This window comes from Papio anubis, chromosome 1, assembly GCF_008728515.1.
Source record: "Papio anubis isolate 15944 chromosome 1, Panubis1.0, whole genome shotgun sequence".
In the NCBI taxonomy this organism is placed as follows: domain Eukaryota; kingdom Metazoa; phylum Chordata; class Mammalia; order Primates; family Cercopithecidae; genus Papio; species Papio anubis.
The window spans coordinates 128,486,593-128,509,426 of NC_044976.1; the positions used below are offsets into that span (position 1 = coordinate 128,486,593).

At 41.1% G+C, this 22,834-nt stretch overlaps 1 protein-coding gene across 1 annotated transcript; it reads right to left on the minus strand.

Moving 5' to 3' along the window:
• Positions 1–10,972: 10,972 nt before the first annotated feature.
• CD5L (CD5 molecule like) lies at positions 10,973–21,393 on the minus strand. The gene is made up of 6 exons (XM_009184042.2): positions 21,129–21,393; positions 18,826–18,852; positions 15,555–15,875; positions 13,830–14,171; positions 12,622–12,942; positions 10,973–11,400 (listed from the first exon to the last, which is right to left on the minus strand). The coding sequence occupies exons 1-6, from the start codon at positions 21,154–21,156 to the stop codon at positions 11,396–11,398; spliced, it is 1,044 nt and encodes a 347-aa protein (XP_009182306.2). The 5' UTR covers positions 21,157–21,393; the 3' UTR covers positions 10,973–11,395.
• Between the last annotated feature and the right edge of the window lie 1,441 nt (positions 21,394–22,834).

The following is a 22,834-nucleotide window of genomic DNA, read 5'->3' on the forward strand; positions in this document are numbered from 1 at the left end:
AGGCTGAGAAAATTAAAGATGATCCTTTTTAAATACAGTTTGATTCAATTCCACAAGTTGCAGATAATAGTACACGTCAATATTTGAGGGACTTTTTCAAGAATTCGGGTATTTCAAAGGAAGTTTTCTAAAGGCAGGTTCCTACTTTGATGAGTCTCATCGGGTTATGGTCCTGCTGAATTTCATCTTTGATACATCTACAACACTTTTCACCTTTGATAGGGATGTCTCCTGGATTGTTTCTAATCAGCACATTCTTCTTGTTCAGCAATATGGTCCCACTATGCCAACTTTCTCTAGTATAGTCATATTATGCAAACACATCATTAAGCCAGGGACTGATGGGGCTGTCACCCAGGCTGTGTGCAGTGTCTGACCCTTGCTGCATATGATGACTTGTGTACAGGGTCGACCTATTCATACAGATATACGCTTTGATATTTAAACTTTCAGTGTACCAGTAAATGAGCATGAAGTCACTGAAAAATAAAATCATGGCAAATTACAATCTGGGGGATGTTTGAAAATGAAACACAGAAAATAAACATATGCAAATTAGCTTCAGGGCACTTGAGAAGGGTTCACCGTTAGTACTAACTCTGGGATTTGTAAAATTGCCCCTCTTTTCCCTCAAAATCAGGGTACTACCTGTAATCTCTCCCATTGCTACCTTTAGCACATTAGGACTACCAGTTCTAGGCAAGTGAAGCCTAGATTAGGGATTGGAGGAGAATAAACTATCTTAATTTTCAACATTTCTTAAATCCGTGAGTGTCTAGGATTAAGAATAACTAGAACACGTGGAAAGTAACCTATTAGGGGAAAGATGCTATCAGGCAATGATGTCTAAGTCCAGGTACCCAGTTCAACGAGTATGACTGAGAAAAGAAACTAGTCAGTGATACGCAAAACTAGAGGGAAAAGGGAGCAATGTTGGTAACCAGGCTAACAGCGAAAGTGCTAAAAACAAATAGGTATCCCATAGATTTATTTATTGGCTTGGGAAAGCCTGTGTGGGGATACGCTTGCTTAGTGTAAAGTTTCAGGATCAATGCAAAAATTTCTCCTGAAAGAGAATGTAGAGCCCTCTAAATCCAGGGTGTAAAGTTGTTTTTGCATACACCGTGCTGTTTCATCTCTCTCTTTTTCTTTTAATCTGTTGGGTTTTTAATGTTTTAATTGACACATTGTAATTGTACATATTTATGGGGCACAATTTGACGCTGTAGTATAATACATATATATGTTGCACAGTGATGATCAAATCAGGGTGGTTGGCATATCCATTGTCTTGTGCAGTTTTCATTTCTATGTGGTAAAAACATTCAAAGCCTCTTTCCTAGCTATTTTGTAATATATAATATCTTACTATTAACCATAGTCACCCTGCTGTGCAATAAAACACCAAACGTTATTCCTCCTATCGAATTGTCACCTTGTACCCGTTGACCAATCTTTCTCTCTCTTCCCTCCCCATTCCCTCCTCAGTGTCTGATAAATGTTATTCTATGCTATACCTCCGTAATATCAACTTCTTATTTTTTTCAGATTCCACATATAAGTAAGGTCATGTGGTATTTGTCTTTCTGTGTCTGGCTTAGTTCACTTAATATGATGTCCTCCAGGTTCATTCATGTTGTCACAAATGACAGGATTTCATTTTGTATGGCTGAATGGTATTCCGTTGCATATACCACATTTTCTTTATGGATTCATCTGTTGTTGGGGCCTTAGGTTGATTCACATCACATCTCTTCCTGTGTGTCTTGCTCCAGTGCCTTCACAAGCTGTTCAGATTAAAATGTGTTTCCTCCTCCACAGATGTAAAGGCTGTAACATTATTTGTTAAGCTCTCTCACACTTCTGTTTTTATAATGTGATAGTTCATGCATGCACACAAAAAAGTAACATGAATATAAATTGTGAAATACTATGATGAAATGAAAAACCATGAGCCTATCCCCAGACTGTTTAAGAACCTGAACATAACTAATATGATAGTATTGCATCTATTTCAGTGTGCCTTTTCTAATCCACTCCTTGTGTACTCTCCAGAAGTAACTACCACTCTCAATATTTTGTTTATAGTTCTCTTTCTTAAAAATCAGCTTATTGAATTATAATTAATACACATGGAAATGAACCCATCATAAGTATGTAATTCAATGATTTTTGACAAACATACACACTGATGTAAATGCAGTCACTGTTATGATCTAGAACATTTCCATCATCTCAACAGGTTTCCTTGTGTGCCTTCCCAGTCACCCCAAACCTCCCAGAACTAGGTAACTCTCCATCTGCTTTCTATAGATTTGATTTGCCTTTTCTAGAATTTCCTATAAATTGAAACATATAATATTTACTCTTTTGTTTCTAAGTTCTTTCCTTTGGCATAATATTTTTGAGATTCATCCATGTAGTATGAATAAAGCTGCTATAAACACTCATGTACAAAATTTTGGGTAAATATTCCAGTGTGGAATTATTGAGTGAGAATATGCTTATCTTTTCAATAAACTTAAATTACTTCCCTACGTGATTTTTGCTATTTTACATTCCCACCAGCAGTCTGAATTCCAGTTTCTCCATATCCTCTCCAACTTCTTTTTTTAAGCCAATTCAATGCATGTGTAGAGATATCTTATGAGTTTAATTTGCATCTTTTGTTGGCCAATAAAGCTAAACATTTCTCATATGTTTATTAGCCCTTTGTATATTTTCTTCCTTGAAATGTCTCTTCATATTATTCTCCTATTTATTCATAAGGCTGCTTGTCCAATTTTTGTCAAAAAACAAAAACAGAAAAGGGATCAGAATTATCTAATTTTGGTAAAGCCCAATTAATCATTTTTTTCTCATATGGCTAATGCTTTTTTTTTTTTTTTTTTTTTGAGACAGGGTCTCACTTTGTGACCCAGGCTCGAGTGCAGTGGTATGATCATGTCTCGCTACAGCCTCAACCTGCCAGGCTCAAGTGATCCTCCTGCCTTAGCCTTCTGAGTAGCTTGGACTACAGGAGCGCACTATCATACCCAACTAATTTTTTAATTATTATCTTTAATAGAGACAACATTGTGTGTAGTAAAGACAAATCTATATCCAGAGTAAGTGTCTATTCCAGTAAGGACAAAACACTACCCCTTCCATGATGGAAGTGGTCCCATGTAGTCAACCTGCCACCTGGTAACTGGCTGATTACTCCGGGAAGTAGTGCCATATTAGGGACTCAGCGTGGTCTCCACTGCTGGCATATTAAGCACTCCAAGGTGGCTGTAGCCAGGTTGCCCTTGGACAGTGCAAGCTCATGATGCTGAGCCCCTGCATTAACTCCATCTTTCCACCATGACCACTTTGTTCATGAGCCCATTGGGCCACAACAGGGTTGGCTGGGGAAGGGGGCTCACCCACTTCCACAGAATGCGTCATTTTATCCACTTGATGATTAAAGTCCTCCTCTGCTGAGGTCACCCTTTGGTGAGCATTTACATGGAACCCAAATATGTTCACATTTATTTTGTTCATTCAAAGAGGTCTATCTACATATCCCATCTCAAAATTTCCTTATTCACCAAACTTCCAGTCATCTTTCTTTCAAGTCTCTGACCATCCAGCCAAACTTGCCCACAGCCCAAGAATTTCTGTAGCGTTGCACTTCAGGTCATCTCTCCTTCCAAGTAAAGTACACAACCAGGTGCACTACTTTAAGTTTTGCTGACTGAAGATTTTTTTTTCACCACTGTCTTTTAGGAATGTCTCAGGAATGTGCTACAGCTGTCCACTTTCACGTGGTGACTGCATATTATGTAGAACCATCTATAAATCAGGCCAGAGAGTCTTCTCTTCCTCTGTCAACTGATTGGAGGGAACTCCCCATGAAGCCACAGGTACAGGCTGGGAGAGAGAAGGCAGTGTAGCAGGAGTGGAGATTGTGGATATTTTAACCGCCTCTTCATGTAATATCACTGAGGTACAAGGCCCCTAAATTATTTTCAGATTTATTTCCCACCCTCTGAAACAAAAATGTCTTACCAATAAGTCTAGAGCAGCTGCTACTTCTCACACATTAGATTCAATCAGCATAATGTCATCAATGTAATGGACCAGTGTTATATCTTGTGGAAGAGGCAGACACTCAAAATCTCTGTGAAGTATGTCATGATATAGGGCTGGAAAATTGAAATGCTCCTGAGGTAGGACAGTGAAAATGTAGTGCTAGCCTTGCCAGCTGGAAGCAAAATGCTTCTGGTGAGCCCTATTGACAGAGATGGAGAAAGGGGCATTTTCCAGATCAGTAGCTATATGCCAGGTATGAGGGGATGTGTTAATTTGCTTAAGCAACGAAACCGTATCTGGTACAACAGCGCAATTCATGTCACCTCATGGTTAAGCTTATGATAATCCACTGGCATTCTCTAGGACCCATCTGTCTTCTGCACAGGCCAAATAGGTGAGTTAAACAGAATTGTTGTAGGAATCACTACCCCTGCATCCTTAGTGGTGTCACAAATCTCTGCAATTCTTCCAAGAATGCAGTCTTGTTTTTAGCTTACTATTTTTCTAGGTGGAGGCAGTACTATTGGATTCTACTTGGACTTTACCATCACAGTAGCCTCATTCCACAGGTCAGAGAAACAATGTATGGTCTTTGTCAGCTGCTGAGTATACCTATTTCAATTATGTATTCCGGAACTGGGGTTATAACCACAGGATGGGTTCAGGGACCCATTGGACCCAATGTGAGGCAGACCTCAGCTAAAATTCCATTGATCACCTGAACTTCATAAGCTCCTACTCTGACTTCTGGAGCACAATTATGTTTTGGGTCTTCTTTATTCAGAATGAATTAGGGCCAGAATCCAATAGTCCCCAAGAAGTCTGATTATTCTCTTTTCTCCGGTGCACAATTATCCTGGAAAAAGGCTATAGGTCCCTTTGGAGAGGCTTTAGAGAAAGATTACTAACAAATTTTTGGTATTGTACTGGTGTTCTTCCTCAAAGGGACCTGCCCTTTCCTTCGTTCAGGAGGTTCTAGCTTTGTAAATTGGCTCGACTCTAGAAATTGATTGAGGACTGTGACTCTCTGTTTCTATGATTTAGGTTAGACTGTTGTTTGCTAGACCTAAAATGTTTCTGTTTATATAGATCAAGTAAGAAATTAGTAGGCTTCCTGTCTACTTCAATTCCAGAAACACATGATGATCTAGTCAGTGTCATAGGTCTCTGTGAGTCAGATTATTCTGATGGTTGCTTTGACTTTGTTGTCCACTTTGGTAACCACACCTACATAGCCTTTGGCAGTTAAATGCTATCACTTGGCCCCTGCCATCCTGGGATCCAATTGCTCCTATTGCATTTTGATTCCCAATTCAGTGACTGCAATTTCCACTGCAAGGCCAACCTACAGAGAAGAGTGATGACCATTTTTCAGATGCCAGGGCTCCCCTCAGAAATTTATTTCTCACAGCTAATGATAAAATGTATGTCTTCCGAACCATTCTAGTATGTGTAAGTAGGTCTTAAATGATAAAACCTCTTTAACAGTCCACTTTCCCTAAGTCATTGAATCTCTTCTTCTACATTAAACCAAGGCAGTGTGTGCTGCCTCACTCTTTGTGGGCCACCTTTTGTTCCACGTTTTGTCCTACTAACCAAACAAACTGCGAGAGCCCTTTTCACCTTCCTGAGCTGCAAGATTAAAGAATGAATATATACTTTGTAAGCCCATATCAATAAATTATGCCTAATCAAACTTAGGTTCCTTTCATCATTATCTTATACCTTTAGTATTCATTCCCACATGTGTTCCCTAGATTTCTGTCTGTTTGAATTAGAAAAACTCAAGCAGTTCTTTTGGAGTGTAGTGTGACTTCCTCATAGGTCAAAATTTATATTCACCTTTAGAGGCCTGTTGCAATGTGAGTATAGTTATAGATCTACAATCAAAGAAAAGTGGTAGGAGGGAAGGAGTGGGTCCTGAGGAGAATCAACATTGTCTTTTATGACTCTGGGGAGGCCATACAGTTTCCTCAGGCAATGCAAGTTTAGTCCCTCAGATGGAACAGAGAGGCCAGTACCTCTGGGTGTGGATACCACTCTGCCAGGTGTGGTTAGGCTCCCTTAGAGTTTTCTCACACATCCCCATCCTAACTTACAGGATCTCATTATTTCCCAATCAATGCCTGCACTTTAATGGTAGATATGCTGAAGTTCCAGGGGGTTAAATTGTTTTGTAGTTTAGCCAGTTGCACAATTAAAATCCAGCATTTGATTTTCAGTAATCTCAACTCTGTAGCTACAGGAGATAAGGGTCTCCCTTCAGAGCGCATATAAAATTTTCAGGTGACTAATGTGGTAATTGAGCTGTGAATTCAAATCCCTGAGCTCATCTCTTTCTTTCACCACTTTGTCCAGTAGTATTAAGAGTAACCAGCTAATCTCATTGCATTTGTTAGTTTTCCAAAAATGTTTGAAAGTGTCATAAACATAGTCACTCAGCTTCTTGCTTCTTATGAGTGGTTGATTAGGAATATCTAATGTGTATATTTTTGTATCTTTATTACCAATTCAAGCCATGAACAAACAGTGCTATCTTTATTATTGTAAATAAAGTTACCATGATTTTTATATCTAATCAGATTATAGAGCCAATTTTAGAAACCCCATAACCAATTCAGAAAATTTATCCTTAAAATTCCATTCCTCTAGAATCTCTTTCAGTACCAAAATCTGTATTTTGTCAGAGTTCTTCACAGAAACAGAACAAATGGGGTGTGTGTGTGTGTGTGTATGTGTGTGTTACAATTTATTTAACATTGGTACATACAATTATGGAGGCTGGGAATCTGCTGTGTGTAATGTGGAGACACAAGAAAGGTGGTGGTGTAGTTCCAGACTATGTCTGATGGCCTGAGAACTAGACCTGATGTAAGTTCTGATCCAACTGTGAAGGCCTGAGAATCAGGGGCACCAAGTATAAGCCCCAGTCCAAGGGCAGAAGAAGATCAATGTTCATCTCATGCAGTCATGTAGACAGTAAATGCTCCCTTCTTCTGTGTTTTTCTTCTATTCAGGCACTCAGCAGATTAAATGATGCTGACCTACACTAGTAAATGCAACATGCTTTACACAATCTACTGATACAAATACTAACTCATCTGGAAACATCTTCACAGACACACCTAAAAATAATGTTTAACCAAATATATGGACACCCCATGACTCCGTGAAATGAACGTACAGAATTAATCATCACAGATAGTTTCAGGGAAAGTATTAAGGAGGAGAAAAATAACCAAGACAGAGCCCAACCAGAGGTATCTGGGTAGGCAGCATAAGGTGGGGTCCAGAGGCAAGCATAACTTAGTTGCAAATTCCCATAGTAGAATAGTTAAAAGTGCCATTATCACTTCTAGTTTATTATCATTGCAACTTTATTAGCTCTTCCTCATGTCCCATTTTTTCTAGAACCCAGAAGAAGGTTTATATTTGGCTTCTGCCTCAACCATTTCACAGTATAACTCAAATTAACCTTTGATGGAGGAAGGGAAGAAATGAAGAGTAAGTGGAGGAGGAGTGATTGAGTGGTTCTGGGTTCTATGTGGAGCAACAACTTAAGACTCATTTCCTTGCAATGCCCTAGGAAGACAGTGGGACCTCAGAGGGGAGTACCTCTAGGGTGCATCTAGAAAATGTAGACTTCATGGTGTCAAACCCAATAGTCAATTCATCTTACTTGGTCCAACAACGCAGTCAATACATATCTCCTTGTTGAAACACTTTCTTCATTTGGTTTAAATATACCAGTCTCATGTTTACTCCTACTTCACTGTCTTCTACACCTGTGATGGACAGGTCTTATGCATGCTGACAGCTTCCCTACTCAAGTGTCCATGTGTCTTAGCTTTTCTACCTGTAATTTTCAGTGTTACTCAGGAGTTCACTCAGCCCATACACAAGGTTTAACACCAGCAGGAGCAACTCTCAATCAATGGGATATGAGATTTGGTAGATAAATACTTCAGCTTACTCATTCCTTGATGAGAATATTTTGAAATAATTTTTACACAGTGCCTCAGAAGACCCCCAGTGAGATGGAGACTCAGTTGCCCCTAGCAGTAACCAACTTATTCATGCTCACTTTATTGGATTTTATTTCTTTCCTACTAACTTTCCTCAGTCTCTCACAAGTGTTTCCTGAAATTATGACCTAATAAAAAATCTGCACCTAAATCCTCGTTTCAAGGCAATCCAAGCTAAATGTTGGATTAAATGTTGGTTCTCTGAGGCTCTGTTCTTGGATCTCCTCTCCTTTTCTGTCTCACTCATTTTCTTGGGACTGAAATTCTTTAGTCTAATGACTTTGAATACTATGTATGTGCAATGGTTTCCCAGATTATGTATCCAAGCCCAGACCACTCCTCTAAACTTTTATCTCCACATGGAGATCTAATAGGTATCAGACTTAACATGTCTAAACAAAGCTTCTGATAGCTGCTCTCCAAAAACTCTGCTCCTCTGGAAGATTTACCACAATTGAGTAAATCTGATGCATTAGAGGAAAGGAGAGAAAGCCCATGTGGAGGGAATGTGTTGTTAGAGGACAAGAGTAGCATGAGATGAGGTTGGAGGAGTAGGCAAGGACCAGATTACGCACAGGCATTTAAGTCAAAGTAAGAAGTTTACATTTAACTCGTGTGCAATGAGAAGCTCTCAAAGGCCCTTTAGCAGGGTTATAACCTGATTTAAATTACGTTTTAACAGAGAAATGAGACATTGAGAATAATTGAAAGTTCATCAGGTAACAAAGTCGAAGAGGGCTTTTCCAACAGAGGAAACAGGAAGCATGAATCGCTATCAGTTCTGATTTGCCTATCTTCTATAAACCACCTTCACTAGACCTTTAACTGATCTGTGTTTTAATGCGGAGGCCATGAGCTTTAAATGTCACCTTTGTAAAAGAATTATTGGGCATTTATACAACCAGGTCCACACAAAAGTAATATCTTGGAGTAATAGAAATAGATATAGGCCTGTGTTTATAGCCCCAGTCCTTATCTTTTCAGATCCATAAACATGATTTTACAAATGCAATGAGAGTCTATTCATTAGTAATAACTAGGTTTAGCTACTCAGCCTTACAAAAAATTAATGAATTATCATTTTATGAATTTAAAATAAATATATTATCTGGCGTTCTTTTGGTTGGAAGTACAAAAACCAACATAAGTCAACCAAAAACTTCAAAAAAAATTATTATGTACAATATAGAAGTTTGTCACAGAACCAAAGGCCAGGAATGCCATTTGACCCCAGGAAGAGACAAAAATGAGAAACCAAAAATACTTTCTGGGTTTTCTGTGTGTTTCATCTATGTTCCCCTCTGAGCATCTGTTTCATTCTTACTCATATATTTCTGTGGAAGGGCTTCCTCTGATTCTCTGATCCATGTGGTAGAGCATTTTCTTCCCTTCTCTGAAGCTAGGTTTCTCTACCTATTTTCCTCTGCTAGCTTTTAAATATTTATTAAACAAATTGAACTACAATGGAACCACGGGTTAGGATACAGAAACACACTCCAGTGTCATTAGCAGTCATGGGATCCCATAGCCAGTATTCAAGAGTCTAGCTCTTTCTGTAGGCAATCTGTCTTACATTTCCTATCTGAATAATGCAGAGTAAACATGACAAGCATGCCCTGAACCTAATGAACGGACAAGTCTGTCAGCAAATAGTATCAGTTCCATGCATTTCCTTAGGGACTCTTTTTTCAGAGGACCCAGTTATTCCACCATTTCAGCTTTACAATGTCAGAAATTCATTCTCTCTTCAGTGTTTTTTCATCCTTCATTAAAATCTAGTGCCTTAAGAATGAATCCTCTAGGACAGGTAGTGACTTAGGGAATCAGAGTTTTGCCTCCGGACTCCCAGCCAAGTGTTGGGCTCTCTCCCTCCCATTCTCCTCCCGTCCCACTGCACCCCTCCTCCTACTCTCTGTCTTTCCTTGACTGTTGAACTGTTTTGGCAGAGTTAATTGAGTAAGGAGCCAGAGACCACTGTGATCTGGGTTAGAAACATAAACACATTGGTTAGAAGAAAAAGCAAAAATATGTCAGATACAGGCATGGCATTAGAGTTGGCTTATCAGAGATGTGTTAGCCTGAAGTGCAGGAGCAGCAGAACTGACTTTGGGAACACAGGCTGGAGCAGAAATAGACTGGGAGACAGTTCCACACCCAGAGGACAGCTTTTTACACATATGGTTGTATTTGCTGGAAAGTTCTCTTCTACTTAACCCTGTATGGGAGACTGCCGTGGAGAATCTGACACAGCTGCTTCTCCATGTGCAGAAAGAGCCTATCACACAGAGAAGCAACTGTTGAGACTGTGAAATCTGATTTATTAGATAAGTGTAAATGTGTAAATGTAGCCATATAATAAGTACTCAGTCTAGCGTCAGAGTCTAAAGTTGTCAATTTTTACAATCAAATCTTGATTCTCTTATTTCTGTCTTGCCTCAAGCTTACAGGCCCCAAAGACTCAGTTGATAAAGTGAAAATGATATTTTTCACTTTGCTTGGCATAAGACACAACTTTATCCCTCTCTGACCTCTTTCTGCCTCTTTCTTGACCTTTTCCCAGTAACCAATTATTTTTATTTGAATAAAGTAAAATGTATCTTTGACATCCTTCTCATTAAACGTCAGCCATATTGGCAGGTCGTACAGGGATGGACAACAAAGATTTTTACTGGGGCAATCAGAGGATGAAACATCGTTTTTAAGTGTCATGAAAAGGTCTAGGATTATAGGACACTGCTCTGCTCCTGAAAGAATTGTCTACTTACACTAAGAAGTAACAGAATAGTGAGGTGTTGCTATTATGATCACCTGAAACTTGAGGAGAAAAAAAAGTAGTTCAATCAAAAGAATTCTAAGCTTTCCCCCAAGTTTCAAGAAAATGTCTACCCACATTTTCCTTCAAATGTTCCTTTCATTGTTTCATTTCTTTAATGTTGTTTGCAGACATAGATCTTGCCTTAGTAATGGTCTGTACATTCGGTCAAAGTGACAGGTCTGAGGATTCCAGGCAGCTTGGGAAGAGGCATGAAAGGCCAGAACCAACGTCAAGGGGTCAGAAGTGAGCACAGGACACGCGGAAGCTCATCTTCCCCAGCAAGAGGGAACTCAACAGCTCACATCTACAGGCAGCAATGGGGGCTGCTTGTCCCTGAGAACAAGGCATAAGCCCAGTATTCAGACTCCTGAGGGGATGAGGGAGTAGTGGCTCAAGCCTGAGCCCCAGAATGAGTACAAGGATAATCAGGGCTCAGGAGAACAAGCAGAGGGCAGGCAGGGCTAGTGGGGCCAGGTCAAGCATCAAGAACACCAGGATGTTATCCTGTAAAGAGAAGAGGAAAATGCAGTAAGGATGGGTATAAGGCCAGGAAGGAATTACTCACTTGAAACTCACATTAGCTAAGGGAGAAGTCTGGGGCTCAACACAGGAAAAAGAGCTAAGCTATGTACAGATCCCACACTGATGTGAGCCAGGCCAGAACCTGGTGCAGTATCCCAGGGACTTACTCAGCTAGCTCCATGTGCGTCACAAACAGTACTGATATCTATTAACATATCTTATCCTCAAATAATCACAAAGTCTTTGAGGTAAACTGGACAAGCGTCTTTCTATTTTACCCATGAAAACACTTAGGTTCAGAGGAGTTAAGTGATTAACATTACACAGCTTCAAAGTAGCAGCAGCAGGGTCAAACCCTAGCCTCCTGCAGCTAAATTTATTCATCTCTGGGCACTAACTGCTTCCCATATTCCTTGATCAACTGTCAGTTCTTATCTAGTTCCGGAGTCAGTGGTTTAACCAAGTAGCCCCGCATGGATTACACAGTGGGGCTTCAGACCCCAGGCTCTTTTGAGTCAGCCACCCAGGGGCTGCACTTGCATTTTTTAACCAAATTGGGACAGGGCTTCTTCCTTCAATCCCCTGAAGAAGTCTATAGTTCAGGGCTGGTATTGTGGTCTCTCTGATAAGACTCTCTCATGGGCATTCTCAAAAAGCCCCCTACCATAGTTCCACTCTCACAGACTAATTTAAAATCTAGGAGTGATGGCAAATAGAATGAGGTAGAACCATCTTTCATAGTTTAACTTAGAGTTTCAAGGTTAGGGTCATCTAAGAGAATAACCTTGGGTTGAGAGTAAAGACTGTTTATTATGGTTCTGCTATATGATTTGAAAGCAATTTTAATGATTTTGAAGAGTTGCTTAGTTTCTCCAACTTTCACTTTATGTTTAATATAAAGACGTTGATCAAATAATTTTCAGAACACCTCTTGTTTTTACATTCAATACCTGTATGTTCTCACAATCAATACCTGTATAGTGTCAGCCCTACCTCTACCCACCAGCCCCAGGAATAAAACCTACCACAGGACCTGGACTTCCAGCCATATCCCTGGAAGTACTCACAGAGCAGGTGATGACTATGAGCAGCTTCATGGTGCTTGTGGAGACACCCTTTTCCCCAGAGTACACCCCCACCATTTCCTCTTCCTTTATCATCCTCCTTGACAGCCTTTGTGAACTCTTCATCTGTAGGACTTACCTGAGCAGATGACAGCCACATCTTCCTGGTGGGTGCAGTCGTGATATCCCCAAAATCTGTGCTGGCACTGCTCCAGGGACTGCTCCTCTCCTAAGCAACGAACATCATCCAGCCAGATGCGGCCAACCCCAGGGCCATAGCTTTTCCGGTCTTTGAAGGACGGGGAGAGGGACTTCCCACAGCCCAGTTGCTTGCATACCACCTGGTCCTCCTTTTCTCCCCAATTATCATCACAGACAGAGCCCCATACGCCCTTGTGCAGCACCTCCAGTCGCCCAGAGCAGAGCTTGTCTCCTCCTACTAGTCTTAAGTCAAAGGGATCTGCAGGATGGGGGAGGAAGTCAGGGGTTGGAGACAGGAAGGGAAAGGAGAAAAAATAAATCATTTATTTTTAAAATTTTTTCATTTTGTATTCTTTGTTTGTTTGTTTTGAGATATCATCTCACTCTGTTGCCCAGGCTGGAATGTAGTGGTGTGATCACTGCTCACTGCAGCCTCAACCTCGAGGGCCCTAGTGATCCTCCCACCTCAGCCTCCTGAGTAGCTGGGACTACAGGTGCATGCCACCAAGCTCAGTTTTTCTTTTTATTTTTTAGGAGACAGGGTTCTACGTATGTTGCTCAGTCTAGTCTCAAACTCTTGGGCTCAAGTGCTCCTCCCACCTTGGCTTCCCAAAGTGCTGGTATTATAGGTGTGAGCCACTGCAACTGGCCAATAAGATCATCTACATCCTCACCACCCCCATAAGTACATTTGAAACTCTCCACCTGTATTTCTGTGATTAGAGCTCCTTCTCTCGCTGTCCATCAGGTTCTAAACCCTGTTGTACAGTTCGGCTTCCCTCACAAGGATCTTTTCATTTCCCCATCTATTTTATAAATCTAATATTTATAAATGACATTCTAATAAGTTTTAAAAATTGAAGAACTTAACAGATATATAGAAAGATGTACCTTGTTCTTACAATACAGAATTCAAAATAATAAGAGTTCATATTAATATAGTGCTTAATATTTAAAGCATTTTCAGATACAAAATTGGGTATCATTATATCCATTTCAAAAACAAAGGAATTAGCTATCTGCCCAATTAAATAAGTTTGCAATGGTCCTTTGGTGCATGAGTAGCTCTTTGTAAATACTGTTTGAATGAGATTTCACATAATTAAATCCATGAATAAACCTAGTCTCTGGATGCACAGGCATTACCTTCACATTTGACCCACGTGTCTTCATCATGGATGCAGGTGCTCTTCCCCCAAGGCCCAGAAGGGCAATCCTGAAGGGTTGCTTCTCGTCCTGAGCATGACATCTGGCTCAGCCAGATGGATCTTTGGCCCTGGGCAAGCTTCTTGCAGCGTTTTTGAGTCCGTACAGCCCTCCCACATCCCAGCTGCCGGCACACCACCTTTGCGGCCCGGAGGCTCCAGCCAGTCTGGCACACACTATACCACCGGTTCTGATGCTTCACTTCCACGCGTCCCTTGCAACGCCCAGGGCCATCAGCCAGCCTGACATTCTCTGGGACTGGGGATAAAGGGATCTCTGGGTCTGAAGGGAAAGAAAGAGAATGTGTCTGTTCCCTGCCAGAACATGGTCTTCTCAGTAAAGGGGGCCCAATGGACACATCTCTCAGTTCTTGGTGTTCAGTACAAGGCATGCTAAAGTGCTTAACACTGCCTCATAGATGCCTGCTGAAAGAATGAATGAGGGAATTAATGAAGAAAATGTAATTTCCAAATTCCAAGTTGAATCATTATCATTTCTGTAGCATTTTAGTTTTTCAAATTGTTTTCACATTCAACTTGTCATTTGATCCTCACAAGAGATCTTGTATAGACTTTTAAAAATAAATTCAATAACATACAAGATATGTCCAACACCAAATGCCTTTTGGTTCACTGTTGGCGTTGCAAACTAAATATATCAGATTAGTGCTCCCAACCCTCAATCTTTCTAAAAAATAGGATTGAGTCTTCAATGTCAAGGCAAAAGGTGACTGTTTCTCTAGAAACAAATTCTGTGGGGAGACAAAGAAAGAGGAGTCACGAGCTCAAGCCTGTAATCCCAGCACTTTGGGAGGCCGAGACGGGCGGATCACGAAGTCAGGAGATCGAGACTATCCTGGCTAACATGGTGAAACCCCGTCTCTACTAAAAATACAAAAAAAATTAGCCGGGCGAGGTGGCGGGCGCCTGTAATCCCAGCTACTCAGGAGGCTGAGGCAGGAGAATGGCGTGAACCCGGGAGGCAGAGCTTGCAGTGAGCTGAGATCCGGCCACTGCACTACAGCCTGGGCAACAGAGCGAGACTCCGTCTCAAAAAAAAGACAGAGGAGTCACGGACTACCTCCTCAGTCACATCGCTGTCTAATGAACAAAAGAGAAGAGACTATTCATACATAGAAAGCAAGTATACGGGGGGAAGTAAAGGAACACAGACCTGTTTGTCTATATATCTTTCTATCATCTATCCACCTGTCTATTAGATTGTGTTAGTTTCCTATGAGTATCTCCTGTCTACCTGACTAGAAGATAAATTCCTGGAAAATTGAGACTATTTTTTAAAAAGCATACATTGTACTTTGTGAGCTCATTTCTTCCCCCATAACTCCATGCCCAGCTCCAGATACAGGATACTCTATTCAACAAATGTTTAGTGGTGTGTATGTTGGCATGTGTGTAAACAAGAGAAACAAGTTCTCGTATAGATTGAAACTAAGATAAAAGTATTTGGTCAATCAAGTAGAAATAGCAGTTCTAGGTGAAGATATTGTTTATCTCCAGCACTGACAATTGGGAAAGTATGAAATGTGGGGAGTGAGGGGCCGATTAGCCATTGTACGAAAGTCTGTGGTGGGAAGTGAAGACAAACAAGAGTGGCCACGAGGGGTATGGCAGCTGGCAAGTGGTCCGGGGCCCCTGCCATACTCACTCTCACACAATGCCCCAGCATCTTCATTATGTAAACAATTGTAAGCTTCTTCTTGCTCACATTGAGCCAGTGTATCTTCTGTTCCTGTGCAACTGACCTCTTGGATGAAGACCTTTTGCTCGTTTTCTGCTGGTGGCTCATATAAAATACCACTGGGGGTTCCGTTGGCCGCTCCACAGCCCAGCTCCCGGCACACCACAGCCACATCCTTAATGTCCCAGCCGTCATCACACACGGTGCCCCACTGGCCATTCTGTCTCACCTCCACCCGCCCTTCACAGCGGTGGAGGCCCCCCACCAACCGCACTCCAGATGGAGACGCTACAAAGAGACAAGTTGTTAGCTAGAGGCCTGAGAGGAGCTCAGAGAGTCCTTAGGCATGTACTCAGTCAATCTGGGACTCTTCCACCATTCAAATGGTGTAGAGTGTTGAGGAACTAGAAATGAGGGATCAGAAGAAAAGGTGAGGAAGAGGAGCTTCAGAACTCCATCTCTGAGTTCTGGTTCTGCTACAGCCTTAATGGTACCCTGCCAAGAAATTCTACTTCAAGATACCTGGACATGACTGCTGGCATTTTCAGATTGAAGATTAAGGAAAAGAGGTTGGTTGAAGATCCAGCAGAGTTTTAGATTCTCTAGAGGTCAGAATCAGAAGGACCTAAAGAGATCATAAAGTCCACCCCATTATTTCACAGATGAGGAAAATCATCCTCATGAAAGTGATGGTCTTATGGCTACATTGTCCAAAAGAGGAAGCCCCAGGCCCGAACAGAGCTGTAAAGAGAATATCTGTTGTGTTTTTCTCCTTGACTCTGTCTCTCTCCATGGCAGCCAGATTGAGGCAGAGTGTCTATAATTCAGGTTGAACAACCTAACTATCTCTCACTCTCAGTGGCCAATCCATGCCCATCCTTGCTGCTTCCTATGAAATTTGTTCCTTGTTCGAGTGCCCACCTCAGAAGAAATACAGAGTACTGGGAAAGGGAAGAGTCAGAGTCTCAGAGCCCCAAGAGTTTGATCTAATTCTAGGGACTAGAAGCATAAGAGAGGATCCACGGAATCTCCAGATAAGTTGTGAGAAATCTAGGACTTGGTTCAGTTTCATGACTAGAACTCTGGAAGTAGAAAAGACTAACAGAAGTGGGGTGTGATGGCTCATGCCTGCAATCCTAGCACTTTGGGAGGCTGAGTCAAGTGGCTCACTTGAGGTCAGGAGTTTAAAACCAGCTTGGACAACATGGTGAAACCCTGTCTCTACCAAAAAATAATAATAATAATAAATAAATAAATACAAAAATTAGCCAGAAATTGCTTGAACCCAGGAGTTGGAGGTTGTAGTGAGCCGAGATCATGCCACTGCACTCCAGCCTGGGCAACAGTGACACTCCATCTTGAAAAAAGAGAAAAAAAGAAAAGACTAACAGAAATTCTCTTCCTTCCACCAAGACATGCAAGGAGAGTAGAGATGGTTGTGTAGGGAGACCAGGGAAGAGCCTATTAGACAGCAAACACTTGTTAGGTGAGTGCTATATTTCTGTTTTGTTTGTTTTTTAGTGAACTCAGAGAACAGTTATGAACAAGAGAGATAGCATTGCTGCCCTCAAGAAGCTTATATTAAGCTTGGCAATCCCACCAAGCCTCTTGCAGCCTCAGAGCAATATAGCAGAGGCTGAATTTTCCATGTTTACATGGAGAGAGACAGTTAGCTGAGAGAGTTCTGGTGCACCAGGAGAGGTCACATTTGGACTGGAAGTCTATGGCCTATTGGAAGAGGAACAGCTTAATAAGGGCCAACATGGTTCACATGGGATGAGCCAGATTGCATGCATGGATGGAACATGACTGCTGAGGACCAGATTTCCCACAGACTGCCTTGTCTCAACTGCACACAAATTCCCCAGAGTTTAGAATCAATCTAAGAGAAGTAGTTCAGTGAGAAAACTCTAATCTGGCTAATTTTAAACTGCATCAGGAAGCTTATGTTTATTTCATGCATTTGTTTTTTTGTTTCTTTCCTTTTCTTCCTTAAATTTTTTTGGGAAAAAAATATATAAAAATGGAGGCTATAGATAGTAATTAAAAGTTAACCATAAAAAAATAAGACTTTTATATAAACCATAAAAAACTAAGAAAAGTTTTCATTTCCACACAACTGAGTTTAAGGCTCATAGATCTGGATAAAAATATAATTTAAGAGCAGTTACCCAAAAATGTTTTTTATTTTCATGAGTAGCGTGAACCATAAATAATTTTGGGGTCATTGTATCTGAGATTAGAGTTTGGATTGGCATTTTTGCGTACTACAGGAAATACTAGCTATCAGGATTAACAGTATAATTTCTTTCCTTGCTGATTACAAAATTCTCAATTTTTAATCAGTTTTCATTTTCTATGGGGTAGAAGACTAAAATAGCCATGGGAAAGAAGAAATAAATTTAAAAAACCAAAAAACAAAAAATAAGTAAGCAAGAAATTCAGGGAAAGAAGAAATAAATTAAAAAACAAATTTTTTTAAAACAAGAAATTCAGCTTGATGAAACAGAAGGACTGAGAAAAGAATAATCTGAATGTCCAGATGAGAACCCAGGAAGGTTGCATCCGTCAGGGTATAGAATTCTTCATACCAATAGCAATGTTTCTGGCTGCCCCTCTCTGGTAAAGTCTCTGTGATTAAGCAGAAAGGGAGACTGGAGGGATAATATACAAGAAACTGATAATCCACAACCCGTAGCCTCCCCTTCTATAAACTCACTCTCTCTGTGCACCCTTTCCTTGGGTTTATAATTAGTGCATTACCCAAAGACTGCCTGAGCAGGAAATCCAGCCTATACTCTGCTGGTCAAGCTATGTGCTGCAAGCAACAATACATTTCTAATTCAAACAACGATACCATTAAGCCTGGCAGGGGGACCTGGATATGCTGGAAACCAAACAGGAAGACACCGAAAGGAAGTTCATTTTTCAGGTATGCCCATAAGGCAGTGAAGTACATTCTAGACCTGAAATGAACCTAGCTCTGACTTGGATGCTGGCCAAGTGGCCACAGAAACCAAGTGGGGAGAGGTGCCCTGCCAGAATAAACCACCCAAACCCTTCTAAATTGTGGAGGTGGAAATCTGTCCACACAAGACTGAGTGGGTGAGGTAGGAAGCCAGAAAGGAAGTACGCTGGGCCTGTTTTGAACCAGTCTTTCTCTGTGGCTCAAGAAACTTCAAAATTTCCCCTCTCCTGAGCTTGAAGCCTCCCTCTCAGAAACCCCCAAAAATCTTACCTAGGAATCCAGGTCTGGTGCAAATGGCTGGTGAAGAAAGAAGGAAATGAGTGAGGTCAATTTCCAAGACTTTATTCAAAGAACACGACTCTCTAGAAAGCCTTCACAGAACCGTGTGAGATAAGAGTGGTAGATGCAGCACCTCCAATGTCAGTCCTGTTGGGACTTTCTTCTGGGATGACCATCCTCCAAGGACACAGGGACACTGGCTAGAAATCACAGAGACCAATTCTACCACAGCTAACTGGTTCGGCCTGTTTCCTTCACACACAGTGGTGGATAGATTGGTTTCCTATTCTAGTCAATTAGATTGATTGGTTATTACTGCCTGAAGTAAAAGTATGGTGATGCAGCCTCTTGGCTCAATAAGAAAGAGTGCTGGAGGCCACTGGGAAGATGCACTTGCTGGGGAAGATAAAGATGCCACGGTGGGCAGTGCAGAAAGTAGGGCAAAGGGGCAGGATATGCCTGTGTTCGTTGGCACAGCATTTAGACCAGGTAAGCAAACTCTTACTGTAAAAGGCCAGACAGTAATATTTTCAGTTTTGTGGGCCATATAGTGTCCGTTGCAACCAGTCAGCTCTGCCATTGTAGCCTGAGGACAGTCACATATATGTATGCAAATAAGGATGGCTATGCTACATTAAACCTTTATTTATTAGACACTGAAATTTAAATTTCTTGTCATTTTCATGCACCATAAAATATTATTTTTCTTTTGTTTTCTTTTTCCTACCATTTAAAATTATAAACCTCATCATCAGTTTGCAGGCTGTTTTAGTTGATTTAGATGAATAGCTCAGAAAGTAGCTCTATATGTAGTTCCAAACCTCCAGATTCCAGCACCAGACTATCTTTAACACATGGGAGTTTCTTCCTACAGGATCTCTGTATATTTGGATTCCTTTCTCCATAAGGTCCCTCTTAATGCTGCAGAGAGTCCTGAACCCTGTAACCTTCAGGAGTCCCTGAGGCCTATGCATTTTCAACTGCAAAACACCCACCTCCCCCATCTTATAGGATTTTTCGGAAGGAGCAAATATCTTTGGACCTCCAGCCTACAGTTTTTCAGGCAGATTCAAGTAGTTCAGTGGTTTACCCTGGAATATTTTCTTTTCTTGGTTTCCAAGTAACTTCTCATTACCCTCATTCCCTTAATCTTCAGAATGTGGCCACTCTCAGACTCAAGGAGGCCTTCTCTGCAACTGTCCAAAACTCAAGGTTATATTATACATAATGGGAAAAATTGCATAACCCCCACGCCAGCATGTGTACATGTGAAGGAAAGTGAGCATGGCAAGCCTGATATGTAGGTGCAAACGTGATATAGCCAGTAAGTGACTTGGAAGCTCTGCAGTAGGGTGGGTAACTGCAGAAGGATGGACCAGAAAGGCTTCATGAAGCAGGTGGAAGTGCAGATGAGCCTGGAAGACCCAGCAGTATATCCATGAGGGGCAGGACTAGCCGTTGAGTGGTGTGGGGGCTGTATGGATGTTTAAGATGTGGTCAGTCCCTTACATTGAACACAAAAGTGTCCAGTTGAGAGGCTTGCGTGGGCTTTGGTGATGCACTAGGTCAAGACATAAAAGTGGATGTGATTGATTAGTGTAGGGACTTACCAGGCCTTGTTAGATGCTTTATATTAGTTATCTTATAAAAAATACTGCTAAAAACCTCTGAGGAATGTAATCTTATCCTCACTTCATAGATGAGAGAGCAAGATTTCAGAGAGGTGTGGTAACCTACGAATTCATAAAGCTAAGAAATCAAAAAGGCAGGATTGAAAACCAGGTGTCCTTGGCTCCACAATCACCAGATTAACTAGGTTGATCTCTAGATTACTCTAAGCAATGAGAAACTGCAGAAAATTATATATATATATATAAAAACATTCTATGAAACACTTTTCAGAGGAAACCAGACAATATGATCAATGAAAGGTGATTGTCTTGCAGTTCTACTTCCTTTCCTGGCTCTACTTGCGGCTACCCAGTGCCCATTCATTTGTCTTCTTACTAATAGTACATTTAGGAACATTTATGTAAAAAGAGAAATGGGATAAACTATCATTACTTTGTCATTACAAATATAGGAAAATAGAAAAAAATCTGATAAAGTGAATTACAAATGTGTGTGGATTAAGTGGCTTTTAAGGATTAGACTAGTTACCAAATGTAGAAAGGAAGGAGAAGCTCACCCTTGAAAAACATCCAAATCTGTTCCAGGTTTGCAGGGAGAAAGTTCTCCTAATCAAAGTTCCAGAAAACTCTGAAGCCTAAACCAGCAGGTGCAGAGATACTCACCAAGGATCAAGGAGAATAGCAGAGCCATGACCAAGGCAGCTGAAGATGATGAGCTGAAATTTAAGGCTGGAAGGAGGCCCCCGGGCAGCAATATTTAGTTTGAGCTGCAAGTATGTTAAGAGGAGGGACAAAGACGGGTCCTGAGTGTGGTCAAAGCATTATCAGATGATCAGAAACCAATAGACTCAGGAGGGAGAACTGACAGAGCTGGACTTGCTGAAATCAGCATGTTCCAGAGGAAGGGAGGTGGCCAGAACTGGCAGAAAATTGCTGAAAACAAAGCAGAAACAGGCTGTCATGACTTGGTTCTGCTGTAAGTCCAGCTCCATCCATCTCTGCTACAGCCCCTTTGTTATGTAAACAGAGGAAACACCTCCCACAAAGAAAGGCAGGTACCGAAAATATGGTCATCTCTCAGTAGAAGACAAGGCAGTACTTAGTCTCCAAGGATGGTTTGCAAGGGAAGTAAGCCAATTTTTATTCCTTTACCCAAGAGGGAAGTGTCTAGAAAATTTGGAAGCCAGAAGCCACAGGATAAGTGCAGAGTTGCCCTTGGAGGCATACCCCATAAACCATAATCCATGGTGCCAATTTCCACATATAGGCCTGACTTTATTGGCTTCAAACCAGCTTTCTCAGTACTAAGCAGAGGGTCCAATATACAGATTGGTTATTTTTCTATGCTTGTGCTGGTGTATGCCCATCTTTGGAAGCTGGATGGAAACAGATCCCTGAGGCGAGGGGCATCATAATCATTGAACTCAAGTTGTCTGTAGGTCTAAGACATTACGGACAGAGATTAAGCAGTAAGACCCCCTCAGGCCCCTCTGCCTTTTATATTATTAAGTATAACTATGCTTCATGAGCTATTCTACTCCAGATTGATCAAGCAATCAATTTTGTATGCTAACATAATCCCTACATTCCAAGCAGGGTAATTGTTCCTCTACAGTGAGATATTTTTGCTTCTTTGTAACATTCAGGTCACTCAGCGGAAATCTTGGTTCATTGTAGCATTCATTTTTATTTCCGTGTTTCTTCACTTACTTAATGTTGTATTCAAGGAAACGTTTTTAACACTCATGAATGCCAGGCAGTACAGTGAAGAAACAAGGGATAGTTTTGCACTGTAAAAGTATATGGTCTAGGAGTTGTGATAGCATGTGGAAACTGCTGTTAAGAGAGAAAAGTATAAGAAACTTTGGAGGCCAGGCAAGGTGGTTCATATCTGTAATCCCAGCACTTTGGGAGGCAGAAGTGGGAGGATTGCTTGAGCCCAGGAGTTTGAGGCTGCAGTGAGCTATGTTCAGGCCACTGCACTTCAGCCTGAGTGATAGAATGAGACCCCATCTCCGGAAGAGAAAAGAAAGAAATGAAATGAAACTTTGGAGGAAATGGTTACTCTGTTTGGAGCTAATCAGAGAAGACTTCACAGTAATGATGATACTTGAGCAGGGGTTTAGGATGAGTTAAGTGGAGAATCTGAATAGGAAAATATTTTGCCATGCATATGCAGACAAGTGAAATAACATTACTTATTTAAGGAATCACAGGTAATTTGGAATGACTGGATTATAGCCTGCTTAGTGATCAGGGGCCAGGGGTTACTGATGTTGAAAGTAAAGACACTAGATGATATGCAAGTAGCAACAAGAGCCAGATAACTGAGGGTCTATTATGAATGGGTTTATAAATGCTAACTATTC

Coding starts and splice junctions, on each gene's coding strand:
- CD5L (XM_009184042.2), bottom strand. CDS start 21,156: ATGGCTCTGCTATTCTCCTTGATCCTTG. Junction 18,853..21,128: donor GCTATTCTCCTTGATCCTTG/GTGAGTATCTCT, acceptor TTTCTTCACCAG/CCATTTGCACCAGACCTGGA. Junction 12,943..13,829: donor CACGTGGGTCAAATGTGAAG/GTAATGCCTGTG, acceptor CCCATCCTGCAG/ATCCCTTTGACTTAAGACTA.